Source organism: Crocodylus porosus, unplaced genomic scaffold, assembly GCF_001723895.1.
Source record: "Crocodylus porosus isolate Cpor-Errol unplaced genomic scaffold, CroPor_comp1, whole genome shotgun sequence".
NCBI lineage: Eukaryota > Metazoa > Chordata > Crocodylia > Crocodylidae > Crocodylus > Crocodylus porosus.
Window position 1 is genome coordinate 146661771 of NW_017728906.1, and position 21113 is coordinate 146682883.

Below are 21113 nucleotides of genomic sequence, written 5' to 3' on the forward strand. Positions count from 1 at the left end.
TCAGAGTAGGGGCTTTCCTGGCGGGGGGAGGGGGAGTGGGATGTAGGAGTGGCTCGCTTCGGGCAGAAGGGGGCAAGCGGCAGTAGGGTGTAATCCCAGCTCCAAACACACGATTCGGTTTTAGAGATTTGGTCTCTGAATTGAGCCAAATCTCCTCCAAATCGAATTGGCTACTAAAGTTTCACACAGCCCTACCATGCAACCACCAACAATGGGGAATGGTAAATTAAGAGGTGGCAGTAGATGCCATGCAGGCACCTCCCCCCACAACATTGTAAAGCTGACAAGTGGACGCAAACCCCACAAACAAGCAGTTCCTGCTCCTACTCCTTCACACTAGGGAAGTCCCTGTTCCCCCCAAGCACTGCCAGGAGTGACCAGGAATAATGGTCACAAGCTGGCAGAGGGCAGGTTTAGGCTAGATATCAGGAGGCGCTACTTCACTGTCAGGGCGGCTAGGATCTGGTACCAACTTCCAAGAGAAGTGGTGCTGGCTTCTACCCTGGGGGTCTTTAAGAGGAGGTCAGATGAACATCTTGCTGGGGTCATTTGACCCCAGTAATCTTTCCTGCCATGGCAGGGGGTCGGACTAGATGATCTACTCAGGTCCCTAGAAACTATGAAACTATTCCAGCCCTGGAAGATGGCAGGCCAGATACCCTACCTTCACAGGCTTTCTATTTGATACCCTGGACTTCAGAGGGTGGAAGGTCTTTTATAGTGAAAATAACTTAAAAAAACAAATCCATTATGTTCATGGGTTTATTTTCCAGGAATAGTACAATAGACTGTGACAGACGCTTCCTGAGCAAGAGGCATGAAATTTGTGGTGAAAACTAGCACAACTGTCTTAAGTAGAATGTAACTTCTTAAGAAAACATTTGCATGCCTCGTGTCTTGTTTCTTTTACACTACTGATTCTTGACTGCCGTCTTGTATTAGCATTCCTCAAATTGTTAGGTAGAAAAACTGGAAGAGTTCTGCCAGATTGGAGAATTTTGAAGTGTGAGGTGATGGAGGGGAGGGGCATAAGCACCCATGGTGTGGTGTTGCAATGGAAGATCTACTAGGAGGTACTTTTGGGTTTCCACTGTGTAACTTTATCCTGAGCACTTGCTCACAGATATGAGGGGTTCTACTCCATCTACTCTCTGGATGAAGCAGTCGTTCCCTCTGGCACACTTTAGCTTAGGGGTTTTCAACCGGCAGTACAAGTTGGGAGGGCCTTCCTAGGGAGTACGTACAGGTTGGTGGGGACAGAGCATCACCGCCTCCCAGGAGCAGGGCCAGGCGGCGGGAGGGGGTCAAAGGTAGTGGTGCCCCTCTGTGGGCCATGCAGGTGCCAGGTGGACACAGGGGGGGAGAGGAAGTTTGCACACGGATGCCACCGCTGCTCCGCACCTGTCTGTATGCTGCCATCCCCCACCCCATTCCACCCCCCCCTCACTGCTCCGTGTCTGGCCGTGTGCCATCCCCCTGCTCTGTGTCAGCCACTTACTAAAAAGGTTGAAAAACCCCTGCTTTAGCTAGATGATCTCAAGAGGTTTCTAGATCTTTTCAAAGAAATCACAGCTGTTCTTCAATTCCTCTATGAAGGAGGTCAGAAACGGACCCACAAGCTAGTTAATATCTTCCATTCCACTTACGGTAGGTAGTGCCACCTTTGCCACATAAGAAGAGCAGCAATGGACCCTGCTAAACTAGTCTGGCAAATTCCAGCTACAACAGTCCTGACCTAATTTTATGTGAGGAGGACAAGAAATAATGAGTCTCTGTTTGGCGGAGGAGGAGGGAGAGTATTTCTATGCTAATTCAGTTCCAGTGTTTCTGATTAGGCTAGTGGAGAAAAAGAAATAATTCCAAAATTGTATCATGACAAGAAAAAAGAAACCATTGTGATTTAGATTTATTTAGACATAGATGTACTCCATGAGCCTGCAGTGCACATGTGATTTTTGGGGTGTGCATGAGACTTGCTTCCTTTTGGTGGATACATTTTTACCTTTAAATAATACTTTTTCACTTAGAAGAGCCTGAGAGCTATTCATTACTCCTTTGGCCAGTCCTACAGTCCTGGTTTCACCACAGATTTTTCAGAGCTGTCCAAAGGATGTTGTCCTAGCCCACTGCGGGGCACGGTAGTGTCAGCCTGGACAGTACTAGTGATCCTGGAATTCCCTAGTACTGCAAGTCTTGCAGTAAGAGAAAGATCCTGCATATAATTGCGAGGGAGGACATAACCCTGATGGTGTGGGTAGAGGGGTGAGTTTCTGCTTTCTCTGATCCCTCTGAACCAGAGCTCTCTACTAACTCCACAAAGCTTAGTCAAACTCATCTTAATAGCATTAGCCTGCTGAGGCAATTCTGGTTCCTCAGTATATTGTTTCTTGTCTGCCTACCCCAAAGCCTCAGCTTGACTCTCAGATCTGTTGATCCAGAATGGGGTAGGACAGGAATCAAAAAAGTTTTCTGGCATTCTGCTGGTATGGCCCAACTCAGGTTATGGAGTGGTCAAGCACTGAGCCCTGGCCACTGCCTCTGCTTCTCCCATTGCCTGACTGTGACTGCAGTGCATGGAGAGTTCTTCCTCCACAACAGTCCCAGGTGCCAACTGTGCTGTGGTGCAGAAAGAGCACCCCCAGTACCATATGTAACTTCTTACAGCTGACCAGCAGAAAAATTCACAAGGTAAATTTTTTATACTGTGAAAGTATTTAGAATTTGTTTCCCTCTATGATATTAGTCAGCGTGGGATTAGGCTATTGAAACAGGTTTAGCATAACATATATTTTGACCAACCATTGCAATGCCAGGCATAATTAACAGTAATTTATAATTCATCAGTAATAATGACTACTCAGTGGTTTAACTTGCTATAAAATTGGATAGCTTCACCCTAAAAGATGCATTTCTTTCTGTGTCCCTTTTCTTGATTGTTTGCTATAAATCTCTCATGTTCCTCTTCTCTCTCATCTTGAGACTTTTTATTCCAAACCTCCTTTCCTCCTCCTTCACATTTAGCTCATCATTTCTTAAGTAAAGCTTCCCAAGGAAAAGAAATTGAATTGACTTTTCAGTGTTGTGGAACTATTGCATCATTTACAGTATGTCCATTGTTTACTCTGTTTGCAATCGCCACCCCACTCCATGGCTTTTATCCATGTTGTCCCATTTTGTGAGCAGAGATGATCTGTCTGCTTCTCTGTTCAGTGACTAGCACAGGCAGACCCCATTCTTGCTTGGCATTTCAAATATCCCTAGTGATCCAAACAAATATCCCTAGTGATGCAAACGGTGTAGCTATATCAAGAGAAGGGTGTAATTGCCCTATTGTACTTCTTACTAAAGCTGGAAAAATAGTTTTAGTAACCTCTTTCTACCAAGGAAGAGTTACATATGTGCAAGAAGGAAGTAATCAAAAGCCTCAGTTTGAGTGACTTTCAAGACATTAATTTTCAGTAAATAACTTTAAAAGATATATGCTTTCTAGCTTCAGCTTGTGTTTCTCGAATATATACATTGGAAGTCCAGTAGAAGGTTTACTGTCATATAATTGGAATGGTTTGGGTATCATAACTTCTGTATTTATTTAAAAATTGAACCACATATATTTTGGTTCTTGATTAGGGCAAATAAGAAAACAAAACACAAATTGCAGAGGAACAGATGCATTAGAAACAGGGAGGTGGTTGGGCCAGTCTTTTGTGGATTCAAAGCTTCTATTAGTATAAAATATGATAGCCTTCTTAACTGGTAGCTATGTAGAACATTTTACACCTGTCAAAAGTCTTCATTGCCTCCACCTGCAATCCAAGGTATAGGTACTGATTTAAGTGTGGTTTGGTTTAAGTATTATTAACTTTAAAAGCTACTTGTTGCAGGAAACAAGATAAATTCGGCCTAAAGTAGTGGCTCTCAACCTTTCTGGATTTAAGGCACCCTTCCCTAACACTTTTTTTAATTTTGAGTAGCATCCAAAATCAAAAACTAAATTATAGATTACTGTGCTTGTTTCCTTGCAGAGGGGCCTGGCAGTGGGAATGGAGGATCATCCAGTCGGGGACAAGCCTGAGCTTGTGCTCCTCTGCTTAGTTTATCTGCTTACCTTCTAACACCTCATAGCACCCTTCAAAGGATCTGGTGGCCCCCCAGGGTGTCCTGGCACCTTGGTTGAGAATCACTGGTGATAGTGTGTAGAATTTAAGCTCTGTTGGGACTGATGGCAGAACATTATCATTGGAAGACCTTCCATTCTGGATTTAGCCCTCCTTTTGACCAACAAAACTGAGTACTGTTGACACAGGAAATGATGCTCTTCTGCTTCCCTTTTAAGCTCTTCCAGGAATATGGCAGTGGGAATCTGTGATTTTGGGAAGTGTGTTTTTTTAAATTTATAAAAATACATTCAAAAGCCATCTGGGCATATTAATAGCATGGCGCTAACTGCAGTGAATTGAATCGCAGAGTGAATCACACTCACTCTTTGGTATTCCTCAGAAATATTGTAGTCTTAAACATCTTTACAGTGGTAATAGTAACTCAATTTTGAAAACACCTATATATGAAGTCAAAGAGACTCAGATTTTTCTGTCTAAATTATAGTTAATAAAAGATATTTAAGGACATAAACTTAAAGCCAGTTCAGATTTCGAGGGCATTCACTTTCCCTTGAAGCCAAGATGTATCCTTCAGAATTCATTCCGGTCTGCTCTTCTACAGCAGGGGTTGGCAACTAACAGCAGGTCATATTAACAGAGCATGGTTCTATGTTGGGGTGGCATCCCCCTGCTGAAATGAATGAGATTTGACACACCCATTTTTTAAAAGTAAAGCCATGTGTCGGGTTGACCTGGTGCCTAGGTGCTGTTCTTAATGGGCTCAGCACCTGCCAACTGCCCTTTCTCATTGCTCCAGATATGGCCTGCCTCTTTCTAGTCCTTGTGGTGGTCCTGATCCAGCTGTCTGTACCCTCCCCTCCCCTCTGCTTCTGCTGAGCTGCCAGTAGCCTGTGCCACTGGTGCTGGGCCTAGGTGCTTGTGGGCCTTGGCCTGATCACCCACTTACTAACAGCAAGCTGGATAAACCCCTCTTCACAGGCTGGACTTGGCCTGCAGCTCAATTTTTTGCCAACCCCTGTTTTAGGTAAACCTTCAGTTTTTCCTGTTCTGCTTTTAAAAGTTAAGTCTTTCAAATTGATACACTGGCTAACTTCGCAGAGTATTCACATTATTTAATTCTTTTTTACCTTTGGATTAATGTTGTTTTATAGGACCAAGATCATGGTTAGGAAACCCTTTTTACTTGCACCAATTTAGCAATGAACAGCTAATGCAATAATGTAACATCTATAGGTCTGTCCTTTCACAATTATTATATTCAGCAATCATTTTAAGTGGTTTGAGCACACAGTGTATTTTTAGTGGCAGTTTTCATTTTTCTTCTTTCTTTCTTTGGATTTTTTTGAGAAGTTGGCTACTTGCCTTTGAAAAGACATGCTTTTAATCTAAGTTAACATAGGTGCTTTTAGCCCAATTGGATTATTTTGTATTTTAGAATGTTCAGAAAGTATGTTGCACCATTTGATTAGTGCTGTCTGGTCCAGAACAGAATCTGCATACGCTTCTGTCATACATAGGTACTTGCTGATGCTACAATTAACTTTCTTTAATTGAAAACGTGAAAGGGTATATATCTGAGGTTCTAGGAATCCTGAGTTCTTTGATAATATAATAGTTGTAGTAGTGTTAAACTATTAATTTCACAGGAACTCAGTAGGCCAAATATGACTCCTTTTTACTTAGTTATGGGAAGCACATGCTTAACCCTCTCTAAATCTCTGAGTTATCTTAAGGTTACTGTTAAAAAATTGAGCTATCTCAAAATAATTCTGTAATGAGGTCATGGGAGGCTTACTGAACAAATGCATTTATTTTTCCCCCTGGCATTTTCAAGAATAAGTACCTAGAAAAAAATATCTAAATTGCAAGGTCAGCAACCTATGGCCCCTGGGCTGGATCCAGCCCATGAAGAGACTGAATCCAGTTGCTGCAGCTCAGGAAATCAGTAGTACACTTCAACCATAGCAAAAGAGGAGGGGATCTCTAGGGTCCTGTTGCTTTTTGTGCTCAGTTTATTCTGTGCTGTATCACAGGAGGCATCCCCAAGATCAGGGGTAGGCACTTATTTGTGCTGGAGGACCACTCAGGCAGTTTTGGTGAAGAAAGTAAGGGGGTGGGTTAGCATCCCCCTGCTGTACCAGGCTGCGTCAGCTATCCCCTGTTCCTCCAGCCCACAGCAGCTCACCAAAACTCCCTAAGTGGCTCTGCCCTGGGGCCCTGGCCCCATGGTCTCCATGGAGACTGGCCTGGGACCCTCACCGGCATGCTTGGCCAGGTGGATGGGATGTGGCTGCAGGTGGACAGAGAATGGAGTAGGGGAAGGCCACAGGGTGGTGATAGTATGGGGCTGGACAATGAGTGCAGGGACACAAGGAACAGATTGTGACTCTGCTCCAAGCCCTGGCCCTGCAATGTCACCACACTGTGATCCTGGTCCCGGCCACGCCTGATTATCCTGCTTCTGGACACTGCTCCCCACCCACTTGTGGCCCCATCCCATCCATCAAGCTAAGCATACCCTACCCATGAAGGTCCTGGGCTAGTCTCCCTGGAGACCCTGTCCTCCCGTGTGGTGTGGGATAGATGGGCTGGGGTGGCAGGGCAGGAGGGTGTTGGGCCCAGCGAGGGCAGTGACACTGGCAGCAGCAGCTGGAAGGAGCCACCACTGCCCTGAAGTGAAATCTGGCTGCCATGCTACCCCAGCCCCACTGTGCCAGGAAATGGTGGGACTGGCTGCACACACCACAGCCTGTGTTTCCCCCCTGGTGCTTGCACCAGGCAGGCCAAGGGACGCACCCTGGGGCTTATTTTGCCCAACCTTGGCAGACTCGATCCAGCCCATGGGCCATATTTTGCTCACCCCTGCCTGAGATCCTAGCTCCTGCCCATTTCTATCTATTCCCTTTACAGTATCTGCTGACTACTGGGGGGGTACAGCCTGTGGTTGGGGCTAGATTCACAAGCAGAAACCTGCAGTGGCATAAGGTTACCAACCTCTGATCTAAACAGATGAGCAAGAGAGATCTTGTTTAAAGTGAAAAGGAAAATTTTTTGAATTTTTTTTTTAGATTTTTTTTTAAACCTGAATGACACATCCAGTACCTTGTTCCTATTAAGGCTTCTAGCTTCCTTCTTCAATTTATTTTAGGTGATGTACTCTAACTGAAAATATGTGATTAGTCAGCCCTTCCAATATTTATGATACTTTAAAGCCAATCTCTTAATTTTTATTTTTCATATTTAGGTTTCTACAGTCCAAGAACTTGTTACTGGATATGAAGCCTCTCTGAAAACCTGTGACCTTTTTGGTCCTTATGGTGAGTTTCAGTACACCTCTTAAAATTGCATTTCACTTACTAATCCGTGTGATAACAGTTATCAATAATTGTTGGAGTGCTGCTGCTTTTTGCCAGAAAATAATTACAGGTCTTGTTTTTGTAAACAAAAACAACAGCTTGACAAATTTAGCCGATTTTTGCTGAGTTTGGTTTTTGTGTATTTTTTTCAAATGAAGTTTTCAACCCTATTGGTTACTGTAATTTTATATCTGTTTTGTTACAGAAAATGGAGAGAGAGAGCCCCCAACGACACTGCTTTGGGTTCGGTATTTCCTGGCACAGCACTTTGACAAACTTGGCCAGTGTTCACTGGCCTTGGATTACATTAATGCTGCAATTGCAAGCACTCCAACATTAATAGAACTGTTCTATTTAAAAGCAAAAATTTACAAGGTAAAAAATTGACTTAAGTATGTTAAATTATAGGCTGTGAAAGTGCCCTAATCAATTGAAACTGTTTTATAGAATTGTATAATGTGGTGGTCTGGGTTGTGATTTGTTTATTATGTTTTTGGGGCACTCTCTTGTCAGCATAAAGAAAATCTAAACTCATTCTTTTTTCCAAAATTTTTTGACTCTGGAGTAAGTTGTTATAATTTAAGATGACACATCACTGTTTGGGAAAGTCCAGAGAATGTTAAGTTAAAAACTAGCTTAGGACTTCCAAGGTACTTATAGTTACTGGCACAAACATTTATAAAGTTCTTTAGTTAATCAAATGTTTGTTCAGTACTGAAGCTTAAATGTTTCCTCTTTTTCCATAATAGCATGTAGGAAATCTCAAAGAAGCTGCCAAATGGATGGATGAGGCACAGTCTCTGGATACAGCAGACAGATTTATCAACTCCAAATGTGCAAAGTACATGCTACGAGCTAATATGGTGAAAGATGCTGAGGAGATGTGTTCCAAGTTCACAAGGGTAGGAATTATTGCATTAAAGAGGAGATGGGTAGCATTTTATAAGAAAATGGATTTATTAAATGTGAAAAAACATTTTTGTCTAGTTCTTTCCTTGAAGTTAAGCTCTAGAATTTGTTGCTACTAACAGTGTATCTTGCTAATTCACACAAGGAGAGAATTTTCCTATATGGAGTATGAGGGAGCTACTCTTAATTTAATTTGATTTAATGACCTACTTTAGATTTTGTATAAATGGATCTGATTACAATAGATTTGTATAATGGGAAAACCAAGATGCTTTATCAGGAATATCAGAGGACATTGAACTCAATTTTTTTTCTGGTATATAATCTTATTTATGAGAAGCAGATTCTATATAGTTAGATCCTTACTGATGTTTTCATTCACTCTAGTTTTGAAGAGAAACATTTGAATGTTGTTGATAGGTTTTACTTTTAATCTTTTTATCTTTGTTCATGTTTCATAACTGTGCCAATTAGTATAACTAATTCATAAAAGCAGCTTTGGGTTAGTTTATATAGTAAATGTTTAAAAGTCAAATTATTTAGTAGTATTAGCCTTTCTAGCTAGTAGGTATTTGGAACAAACTTAGCTTTTTATTTGTGGAATATAGGAACACAGGCCTGGAATGAATCTGGATCACTTGAGTCCAGTTTCCTGCTCCATGAAGTCATGACATTCAGTGCAAGAGAGTGCCCAAGAATATTGATTTGGTTCTGCCCATATGCTGTAGCTAAAAGCCATGGTATACTCTTAGAAAAGCCCCTAAAGCCACAAGAAAACTCCAGCATACTGGAGGAGGAGAGTAGAGCTAATGAAAGGCACTCTCAGTGACATAAGCCCTTGCAGTAATGTGCCTAATTAACCAGTGATTCTCAACCAAGATGCCATGAGATCCTTTCAGAGGTGCCACGCAGTGTTAGAACTGTTAGGTGTGCACAGATGATTCACAAGATGATAAACCCAGAGATTTCAAATAAGAATTCACAGTGTTAAAAATCTACTAACTTGCTGTAGTCTTTGAGTTCTTTGCAACAGAAAAATTGATTTATTCTGTTTTGTATAGTCAAAAATTGAATGAAAACTGAGAGCTGGCATTTTCAGGAAGGTTTCTTAGGTCTATTGGGTGGGGCAGGGAGGTGCCTCAAGTCTAAAAAGGTTGAGAACCACTGGCCTAAATAATCCTAAGAAATGGGTCATGCCTCACATTAGAGAAAGGTAGAAACCCTCAAGTTCTTGCCAGTCTGGTCTGGGGTAGATTCTTTTCTGGTTCTGAGTATGATGCCAGGAAACACTGATCCTGCAATCGCTGTCCAGGCATCTATCTGAGTGGTTTCTCAGTCCCACTGGGGACATGTTCCCAGTCATCAGTGTTTCCACTGGGGCCAGCTGTGGCCACTAACTGATGCTTTAGGAGAACAGGGAAAAGAATGGAAGTTAGTAATGCATCCAAAGGATAAAACATTTCTTCCTGGCATATGCAAACAATCAGCAAATGTCCTAGAACCTTAGGTGATGCATTACAAGTTCTCTAACCATATTGAAACGAAGGAGGACAAGGGAAGGAAACTTGATTCAGCATGTCCTATTCCAACTACCTAGCCTTAGAATTCCTTGCACAAACTAAAGAACTTCTTTGAAGTCTGAATTGAGGCACATCCACAGAAACACAAACTCACCTCGAGAGTCCATGCAAGTCTGTTACCCCAATTCAAAAAACTGCCCCATAGTTTCCATCTGCAGCCAGGAAGTGGACTTTAACCTCGGACTATTCTTTGTAGTACCAGTGTCTGCTATCTGTGAATTCAAGAAAGTTGAGACGTAACTGCTTAAAAGTTAAGCAGGTTTTTCAAGCGTTGGAATGTGTATCAGTTTGGCTTGGGGAATATAGAGTAACAGCTAGAAGCTACAGAAAAGATTAGTTATTGTACTGTATTGTATTGTAATAAGAATGATTTTTTTTTTCTTTTGAGAACTTGTGTAACTATTAAATCAGTGACCATTAGCAGATACTGACTGTTTCACCTTGTGTTCATGGATGACTGGTTATTCTTACCAAAAGTCCTATGCTAGTTGTTGCCAAGTGTTAGTCAGGGGCAAGCAGGAGCTGCTGGTATCTATAGTTTAAACTTACTCGTTTCAGGAAGGAACATCTGCTATGGAAAATCTCAATGAGATGCAGTGTATGTGGTTCCAGACTGAATGTGCAACAGCTTATCAGAGATTAGGGAAATACGGGGATGCCTTGAAAAAATGTCACGAAGTGGAAAGGGTAAGTCGCTAAAAAGATTTGAGTTGTTTTTTGTTTTGTTTTTTTTCCCCTGCATAAAAGTCTTCATGCAAATATTCATTGCTTTAATCCAATGGTTCTCTGCCAGGGTGCTGCAAGATTGTTTGAGGGGTGCTGTGGTGCCTGATGCTTGTGAGAAGATGCAAGTGTTGGCTGGCTCCTCCATTAGTGTGGGACTCTGTGCCTGCCTCCCCGCACCACAGCAGCACGTCATGCAGCCGCTCCCACCACCTCTAGGAGCAAGGGAATAAACTGTGCTGAAAAGTGCCCCCCCTGGCCCCCCCGCCCCCCCATCTGGCAACCCTTGTTCTGACTGCTTCCATGCTCCATACAGCATAGTCTGCCATAGGCAGGCATGTGTGGGGCTGCTTTCTTTCAGCTTTACTCCTTCTCATCCTCATCCCACATTCCTAGAGCTGGTGGAAGGCGCTGCAGGGAATGGTCCAACATTCAAGCCCCTGGAGCTGTAGGCAAAGCATCAGGGGCCTTTCTCTCACCTCTTCACCTACAGACAGGGGGAAATTGTGGAAAAAGCAGGACATGGGTGAGGTCCTGCTGCTGCTGCCCTCACCTGGCACCAGCCTCTGCACCCTGTGGCCACTGTCACACCCTTCCATCCCCTGCAGGGACACCTGCCTCCTTTGGGGGTCTAAAGACTCAACCGTAAGCTCCCTAATCCCTTGCCTGCTGCTGCCCACCCTGTGAGATCCTTTTAAGGGTGCCATGGAGTGCAAGAAGGTAAGCACTGTAAGAAATAAATTGGTTTTTAAATGCAGTGCCACTAAATTCTAAAAAGTAATTGTGGAATGTCTTGAGTCTTTAAAAAGTTGTGAACCACTGCCTCAGTCAGTTTGAGAGGAAGATGATGATCTTCTAATGTAAAAATCATGATGTTGACTTAATGCACTTTTAAAACACTGGATATATAGTATTTTTTAATTTTAGGGTAATGTATCTTTATCTGCTTCCATAATTTTGTTCCCTTTTAAAAAGGAAAAGATCCAACAGTGTCAAAACTTCTGATGTACTTTTTTTATCTAAAACTATTAACACACACTGATTGTAGCAGTTTCCTTTTTTTTTTAAAATGACAGTTAATGTGATAGTATTTTTAATGATGAAAAAAGATCAATAAACATTACTGTTCCTTTTTTAAGTTTTTTTTTTCTCTTCGACTGCTTGCAGATGTTGAAAAAAAACAAACAAAAATTAAAGCTCTTTAACTTTAAACTTCTCGCACACCTGCACTGAGCCAGCACATTATTTGGACCCGGCTCACCCAACATCTGTATAGATCGAGCGCTTCAGTGGGGCTTTTTTGGCACTTTTATCTAATAGCTGATTGAATAAAAGCACCAAAAAGCCCTGCTGAAGCATCTGATCTATACAGCCACTGACGAGCTGGGTCGAAGCAACATGCTGCTGCTTCCAGTAAAGCACGTTTTTTGGGTGGTTTTTTTAACATTTTCAAGCAGCCTTTGTCTTCAGTTTATCCTGAGACACTGATATGCTGAAGCACTAGATTCTTCTAAGTACTAATTATTGTTAAAATCTTGCTCTTGATCAGTATTGTCTGTAAACTATACTTCACTTTATATTTTTTAACAGATGGTAATAATAAGAAAATATAAAGCAAGTTTTAAGAAGATTTTTCTTTCTTTTTTTTAAGCATTTTTTTGAGATAACAGATGATCAATTTGACTTCCATACATATTGCATGAGAAAGATGACTCTTCGTGCCTATGTAGACCTCTTGAGATTAGAAGATGTGCTCAGGAAACATGCCTTCTATTTTAAGGCTGCTCGATCAGCAATTGAAATCTACTTGAAGCTACATGATAATCCTCTAACCAACGAAAGCAAAGAACAAGAAGTGAATTCAGGTACCTAGAGAGTAATGAACATTAACATGTCTGTTTCTCAATTAGCGTTTAGAATGCTAAATAATATTAAATTATATGCAACCATTATCTGTTGGTATTTATAGAAGACTTTTCTGTCCTAAAACATTGATTAATGACTGAAAAGATGCCTTGCATTCATTTTATTACAAAAGCTTTTTATAGTATTAAATTGTTAGATGAGCAAAATGGAGGCCTGTACCAAAATAATTGGTGTAGTACATCAAATTATTTTTAAGAAGAAAAATAAAAAATGGAGGTGATTTCCTTGATAGCCTGTTCCAATGCTCAATTACCCTTATAGTTAAGTATTTTCCTCCCCATATACCTAGCTTTCATCACTTTTGCAACAGATTAAGCTGATCTTTGACCCTGAGTTGACACAGAGAACAAATGGTACGTGTGTGTCATAGAATCATAGAATCAATGAGTCGGAAGGGACCTAGACAGATCATCTAGTCTGACCCCCTGCCATGGGCAGGAAGGAGCACTGCGGGTAGAAGGGGTCATAAGACCCCAGCCAGGTGCCTATCCAGTCTCCTCTTGAAGATTTCCAGGGAAGGTGAGAGCATCACCTCTCTGGGAAGCCTCTTCCAGGCTCTGGCCACCCGTACAGTGAAGTAGTTCTTCCTAATATCTAACCTAAACCTGTCCTCCCATGGCTTGTGGCCATTGTTCCTAGTGACTCCAACGGGGGCCCTGGTGAACAGACTTTCCCCGAGTCCCTGCTGCTGGCCCCTGATAAGGTTGTAGGCAGCCACAAGATCCCCCTTCAGTTTCCTCTTGTGGAGACCGAAGAGATTCAGGTCCCTCAGCCTTTTCTCATAGGGCTGGCCACGGAGGCCCCCAACCATATGAGTGACCCTCCTCTGGACCCTCTCCAGGTTCTTCACATCCCTCTTGAAGTGCGACGCCCAGAACTGGACACAGTAATCCAGCTGCGGCCTGACCAGCACTGCATAGAGGGGGAGCAAGACGGCTCTGGACCTGTTAGTGATGCCCCTGTTGATGCATGACAGGGTGCGGTTGGCTCTGCCTATTGCTTTGTTGCACTGGCGACTTGTATTCATCCTGGAGTCAATCCTGACTCCAAGATCTCTCTCTGCCTCTGTGCTGCTGAGAGAGTCAGCCCCTAACCTATAACCATAATGCTGGTTCCCTCTCCCCAGGTGCAGCACTCTGCACTTGTCCTTGTTGAACCGCATCCTGTTCAGATCCACCCACTTCTCCAACCTATGCAGGTCTGCCTGGATGCGGTCCCTACCTGCCGGTGTATTCACTTTACCCCACAGCTTGGTGTCATCAGGAAACTTGAACAGGGTGCTCTCTACACCCTCGTCCAGGTCACTAATGAAGATGTTGAACAGCACCTGCCCAAGGACTGAGCCCTGGGGAACTCCGCTGCCCACACCCTTCCAGGTCGACATTGACCCATCCACCACCACCCTCTGGGTGCGCTCCTGGAGCCAGTTTGCCACCCATGTGACTGCATTCATCAATGCCACAGTCCCTCAGCTTGCCCACCAGAATTGGGTGGGACACTGTGTCAAAGGCCTTCTGGAAGTCCAAGAAGATGACATTGACTTCCTCCTTCACATCTAAGCTCTTTTGTTACCTGGTCATAGAAAGAGACCAGGTTAGTCGGGCAGGTTCGGCCTGGCACGAACCCGTGTTGGTTACCCCTCAACATCACTTCCCCTGCAGGGCTCTCACAAATGTGGCCCTTGATAATTTTTTCAAAGACCTTCCCTAGGATGGAAGTGAGGCTGACTGGCCTGTAGTGGCCAGGCTCTTCCTTCCTCCCCTTCTTGAAAATGGGGACCACATTGGCCCTTTTCCAGTCCTCAAGGACTTGGCCCGAGCACCAGGAGTCCTCAAACAGCCGTGCCAATGGCTCCGCAGTGACACCAGCCAATTCCCTCAGCACCCACGGATAAAGGTCATCCGGGCCTGCCGACTTGGATACATCTAAGGCCTCCAGGTAATCCTTAACTAGGTCTGAACCTAGTTCAGAGCCTAGCCCCAATCCAGGGTGGGTGGGTGGGTGCGTGCGTTTGCGGTGATCAGTTGTTCGCAGTGTCAACTCAGGGTCAAATATCAACTTAATTTGCCCCGTCTTTTGCCTTGTATGTATCAGTCGTCTTTTACGTATTCAGAAATTATCGTGTCTGCCCTCAGTGCTCTTGCATGCTTGCTTCTCTTTCGGACTGAATCCTTTCCATCATATACTAGGTCATGTTTCTAAATTTCTTATTTTTTGTTTTTTTGGAATCTCCCCAGTTTCTCTAGATCTTAAACTGTGGTCTCAAAACTGGGCATAGTAGTCCAGCTAAGGCCCCACCTGGGGGAAGTAAAGGCATAATCACTTCCCAAGTCTTGCATATATCAAGGATGGTGATTGACAGTTTCAGTAGCATTGTTGGCTTCTATTTAGTTTGTGGTCCACTATAACCTCTAGGTCCTTCTCTGAAGATAGGTGATTTATTCTGTATAAGGTGGTTAAATTTAGGCCCAAGCAAGCATACCTGCAGCAGTCTATTCCTCTCCAATTGAGTTGTGGAGGAATAGGGTGAAGGAACTGGAGGAAGGAGAGAAGGGCTCAGAAGAAATGAGACACTAAACTGACAAGGAGCTAGAGGGCAGAAGCAAGAATTAGAACTGGCTGGGTGAAGAGACGGAGAAGGCGCTAGAAAGGAGAGAGGGGAGATTCCATTTTCATTGAATGCTAAACCACAAAAGGGTAGCTTACACTTAATGCTGTTTGAGTATGCCCTCACTAACTGTGAAGAAGCTACATGCTCTAAACCAGCTGTGCCCAACTGTTTTCCTTGATAGGCCAGATGGGCAGTGATTGGTCCATCATGGGCTGGATCCAGCTGGTGATTCCGGCATCTGGGTCAGACACCATCCTGACATGAAGAGGTTGGAGCCTAGCCCCAGTCCAGACTTGTAGGAGGGAAGCAGTAAGGGGACATGGCCCAGCCTCAGTCCAGCCTTGTGGGGGGGCATGTCCCAACCCCAGTCTGGTCCCAAAGTGGGGAGGGCTGGCCCAGCCCTGACCCAAATGCAGGAGGGAAAGGGAGCATGGCCTAGCTCAAACCAGCCACTTTGGGCTGAGAATTCAGTAGGGTGGTACTGTCACTGCTCCACCACTGCCAAATTTCCCGACTTGTGGGGAGCCCCAAGGACCACATCTGGCCTGCATGGCAAAGATTGTGAACATCCCTGCTGTAAAACTCCACCTTCATTTTACCTTGCAGTAACTTGTTTTGTGTGTTTGTGCCCTTAACTAAAATGTTAGAAATCTCTAGGTACTTACAGGCTACAAACACTAAGATGAACATGGTGATATAGGATTTTTCTAATCAGGATCACAGAAGAGTAAGGCTGGAAGAACCTCAGTAGATCATCCAGTCCAGGGGTAGGCAACTCCCAGCATGCATGCCAGAGCCTGGCGCACACATGCATTTTGCTTGGCACTTATGCCCTGGGGAAGGAGCTAGGGCTGCCCTGTCGCAACAAGAATGAGGCCCCTTGCAACTCTCCTGCCATCTGCCTTTGGCACACCAACATCTTACAAGTTGAGTTTGTAGGTGGTTTTGGCACTCTGCCCAAAACTGTTGCCAATCCCTGATCTAGTCTGTCCCCCTACCCAGGATGGGATCATCTCTGACTAACCACCCTAGCCAAGTAGCATTCCCTGTAAGCTGCATGGCATGCACGGTTATGCAGGTGCTCCTGGCAGCATGGCATGAGCGCGGCTGCACATACCACGCAGCTTAGAGGGAACACTGCAGCCAAATGTACATCTAGCCTGTCTTTGAAAATTTCTCCAATGCTTGACCATTCTCATAGTCAGGAAGCTCTTCCTAATCTCCAACCTAAATTTCCTCTGCTGTAGTTTGAGGCCATTGTTCCTAGTCCTGTCCCCTGTTGCCACAGAGGAACATCTGTCTCCATCCTTTCCGTAATGGCTCTTCAGGTATTTGAAGACTGTTATCAAATCCCCTCTTGGCTTTCTCTTTTCCAGACTAAGTAACCCTAGTTTTTTCAGTCTTTCCTTATAAAGTCGTACTTCCCAGGCCTCTAATAATTTTAGTTGCCTTCTATTGGACTCTCTCTAATTGATCAACATTGTTCTTGAAGTGTAGGGCCCAAAACTGGGCACAGTACTCCAGCTGAGGTATATCAGGAGTATGATTGTTATTACTAAGAATACTAGAAAGAAATTGAGTAAGATTGACGTGTGAAGTAAGCCTAACCTCAAAAAAAATAAAAGCCGTGTATCATCTACCTTTTATAATAAAGCCATCTGAGATCGTTGGGTGAAATGCATTCTGTAAGAACAAGCTATTCATAACGTCCCATAATATAAATGCTGGAACTCCACACTTCACATTTCAGCTGATTATTGGTTTAAATAACAAGTCTTAAGTTTCAGGAGTTTCATTTTGATTTGGGTTATACAAACTTTGACATGTATTTATTAAGATTACATAAAGTTTTGTGCTGGAAATATATTAAACCATATATTAACGTGTGCATTGTTCTGGTGAGCGAAAAGGATGCTTTTGGAAACCTCGGCAAAAGCACAAACTTTCCTTGTATGAAAAGTCTAGTGAGTCCATGCACTGTTTGAGTAAATCCAAGATTTGTTTTGAATGATATATTCTGTAGGTAAAGTAGATGATACGCTGTCTTTATTTATCTGTAGAAAACCTCTCGGCCAAAGAACTGAAGAAGATGCTTAGTAAACAAAGAAGAGCACAAAAGAAAGCTAAACTTGAAGAAGAGAGAAAACATGCAGAAAGAGAGCGGCAGCAAAAGAATCAAAAGAAAAAAAGGGATGAGGAAGAGGAGGAAACTAGTGGCCCCAAGGAAGAGCTAGTTCCTGAAAAACTGGAAAGGGTGAGTGTAGTATTGCCTGTTAAAAACAGTTAAGCTAGCATGAATTTTATTGATAATCTTTCCGGCCTGACCAGATATAAATACCTTCTTCTAGAATCATGTAATCCACAAGCTTTCATTAAAAGTACATATTTTTTAAAAGTGCATTTCAGCCTCTTGAAGGCTCAAGACAAGCGTAGTGGCTTCTTAACCTGGCAGGGGAAATACCATGTATCTCTGTCCAAGAAAGTTTTCCTGAACTGCATTGCAGGAGAACTGCTCTTCTGGCATGGTTCAGTACCTGCCACGGTGCAGCAGCATTAAGCCCAGGTTATAGAAATGGGAGTTTCCTCCTTTGCTTGCTCCAAGGGTCTTACGGCTGAGGTCAAGCAGAACTCAGGGGCGTCCAAACCCCAAACCTCTGGGCTTGGGCCTGCAAGTAGGATGCCCACCAAAAGTTTTGGAAACATCTTGCAGGTAGAGGATGTTTGCTGGTAGTAGTGCCACTTATGGTTCTGGACATTTGGATTTGGAATTTGTTTTGGCTAATTTGGCCTTGGGTGCAAATTAAATTTAAAAAAAAAATGTATGTCAAAAAAGAAATAGTCCACTATTTTAACACCACCTTTTATGTTTAATTTTTTATATTTGACAAGTTTGTCAATAATCTATTGATTATATATTGCTGTAGAACCTAGGAATCTGGTCATTAACCATCACTGTAATGTGGTAGTCACTATTAAAGCATGGAAAAAAAAACACATCTTCCCCAAAGAGCTTCCAATTTAAGATGAGTTGGGAACTACTTACTGATGGATAGAGGGTGTACAAGGAAACCATGAGACAATGAGAGAGAACATAAGTAGTGATTTTTTTTTTTAATTTAATTTAATTTTTTTAGTACATCAGGTGCCCAAAATGCGGGTCTTTAATTGTTTACCCCCCTCATTTGTGCTTTTTACCAAAGCAGTGAGGTAGAAGAGAAAAAGCACGGAATACACAATTGAAAACCAGTACATTTTTAGAGCTTAAGTGCACTGTTAATGATCACCTGAATATTTTAATTTCTTTCTTAGATTGAGTTGAAAAGTTCATTCTTGTTGCCACTATAAGTTGGTTATAATTTTTATTTGGTAGCTAAACCTATATTACAGCACTTACTTGGAATAGTATGGTATAACAATCATATAATGATCATAGTGACCAACATATAAAGCAGAACTTTCATAACTTCATTATAAAACATGAAAAGATTTCATGGTTCAGCTTAATATCTACAATTACCTTCATGCTTTAATCCTTAGCTTTAATTGTGTTTATGTTCTAAATCATGGGTAGCCAACCTGCTACACAAGGTGTGGGTAGTCTGTGTGGGGCACACAGCAGAGGGTGAGAGCGTAGGCAGCATTGTGGCAGATGGGAGCAGAAAGCAAAGGATTTGGTCAGGCATGAAGTACAGGGCAGGAAGAAGAAAGCAGAACAGAACCTTGGTCAGGGTGTAGAAATTTGAGTAGCATATTGACTAAGAAAAAAGGATCAGAGTGGCACTTGGCGAGAGTACACAGTAAATCTGTGCATGCCTTGCATGCCTGCCAGACATGTTGGTCCCCACTGTTCTTGATCATGAATTCTTGAATGCTGATGAAGATGGTCTGACAGCAGTATTTTACACACCATACAGGTAGCTGAGGAATTGACATACTTGTTTGCAGTAGGTACAAGCGAGATGAGATTTGCTTCTTGTTCCTGTTTCCAAAGCAGAAAAAATGGTCAGTCTGCCGATATGGGATGGTGACTCTTTGTATAAAGTTAAATCTTGAAGTACTTTTGTGATATCAGACCTCCTTTTATGCTGTAACCTTAATTTTGTCTTCTGTTAAAACAGGTAGAAAATCCATTAGAGGAAGCTATTAAGTTCCTTATACCACTTAAGAATCTTGTTGCGGATAACATAGACACGCATCTTTTAGCATTTGAAATATACTTTAGAAAAGGTAAAGTGTATTCAGTTTTAATTCTTTTCTCTTTTTTTATTTCAACCCATTTTTACCCAACTGTAGCCTAAAATAGAGGAGGCATTTTCTAACATACAGATGTAGAAATTGTGTCCAGTCTTAATGGACATATCTTTTGTAAAGCTTAACATGTCATATAACCTTTCTTTAGCAACACACAATTTATTCTAAAAAGTGATGCAAGGATGAAGGAATTTGTAATTATGTACTAGTAATGCTTTCTATGGAAAAAAAATATTTACATCTAGTTTAACAATGCAGCAATTAGCCAATTAAAAAAAACCCCACTCAAGCACTGCACAATGAAGTGGCCTGTGCAGTGTTGCTAATGGTAATGCCAAACTAGAATGAACCTAAGAGCTGCAATAGTATTTTGTATTTTGGTTTAAAGAGTAAAAGTACAGGCAAAATTTGGACAGGGGTTCATGTTTTTAATAGTTGCATTATATTTACTAATGAAAAGCAAGGGATTTAGGGACTTAATTTTATTTTAACACTTTCAGATAATGGACAATCCTTTAGACTTGGCTGCTGGGTTTTTTTGTTTTGTTTTGGTTTTTTGGAGGACATTTCTATCACAATTGTTTTGTTAAAAAAATTCCAAGCATTTTTAAGTTTCTGAAAGGTGGAGTGTGAACTGGTATAACTTATAGAAAAATGGATTTTTCTTTGGCCAGATGTAAAGGTTATAGGTATAATTGGGTTAATATATGAGATTTAGATTTTGGAGGTCTTTGTAATGAAATAAATGGCACGGCTTTGAAACTGTATAACCTTGGTTTTTTGTTTGTTTGGGTTTTTTTGCACAGGAAAGTTTCTGCTAATGTTGCAATCTGTCAAAAGAGCTTTTGCTATCAACAGTAATAATCCATGGCTACATGAATGTTTGATTAAATTCTCTAAAGCTGGTATGTATAACAAAGGAATTGTAGATTATTTAATGTCCAAGTGTTAACATAAAATGCAGACTAGTGTTTGGGTAGACAGAGATTTTTTTTTTTTAAAGTAAAAATTCTGTTTTTAATTAAATTACTTTTATTTAAATAAAGGACAATTTAAAGTAAAAGTCTGATTAGCATTTTAAATTAATTTTCTTTGTGAAATTTAAAATGTACTAAAATAATTTAATTAAAAATAATATTCAAGTAGTACATTTTAGGGGTGCACCAATTAAAGATTTTTTGGGTGGATTATTAATGAGCCATATCGGCGAATACTGATCTGATTTCCAATATGCAAGCCCAGCAGCTTGGAGAGCAGTGTCCAGCCAGTATGTCTGTTGCAGGGGGACGCATGTGTTGGGAGGGGGAGGGTACAGATTGAGCCCCCGTAGTGAAGGAGGGAGTGTGGCTGGGACAGGCAGGTGCTGTACAACCAGGGCGGGCAGGGCATGGGATAGTGTCACGAGTAGCTTGTCTGGGGTGCAGGAGGGAGGGATGGCTCCTGCCACTGCATGCACCCCCTGGGGGGCATGTGCCATCCCCTCCCTGGAGCTGCATGCAGGGCGAGGGCAGGCTGCCACTGGGCTGAGGCTCGGGGCAGCACCAGACTCTTCCTGGTGGGGGGGTTGAGGTGGGGCTGTGCTCAGGGCAGGCACTAGGGGAGAGCATTTGGGGGGCTACAGTGAATTTCAGAGTGACTA

General features: G+C 42.5%; 1 protein-coding gene across 2 annotated transcripts in view; it reads left to right on the top strand.

The window, feature by feature from the left end:
• Positions 1 to 21113, top strand: part of NAA16 (N(alpha)-acetyltransferase 16, NatA auxiliary subunit) — a 98485-nt gene that overhangs the window by 70365 nt on the left and 7007 nt on the right. For both annotated transcript variants that reach the window (XM_019529845.1, XM_019529846.1), the window contains 8 exons: positions 7363 to 7435; positions 7680 to 7849; positions 8224 to 8376; positions 10522 to 10650; positions 12338 to 12551; positions 17284 to 17477; positions 19342 to 19450; positions 20281 to 20379. In XM_019529845.1, coding sequence (XP_019385390.1) covers positions 7363 to 7435; positions 7680 to 7849; positions 8224 to 8376; positions 10522 to 10650; positions 12338 to 12551; positions 17284 to 17477; positions 19342 to 19450; positions 20281 to 20379 — 1141 coding nt within the window. The remainder of the gene's footprint in view (positions 1 to 7362; positions 7436 to 7679; positions 7850 to 8223; positions 8377 to 10521; positions 10651 to 12337; positions 12552 to 17283; positions 17478 to 19341; positions 19451 to 20280; positions 20380 to 21113) is intronic.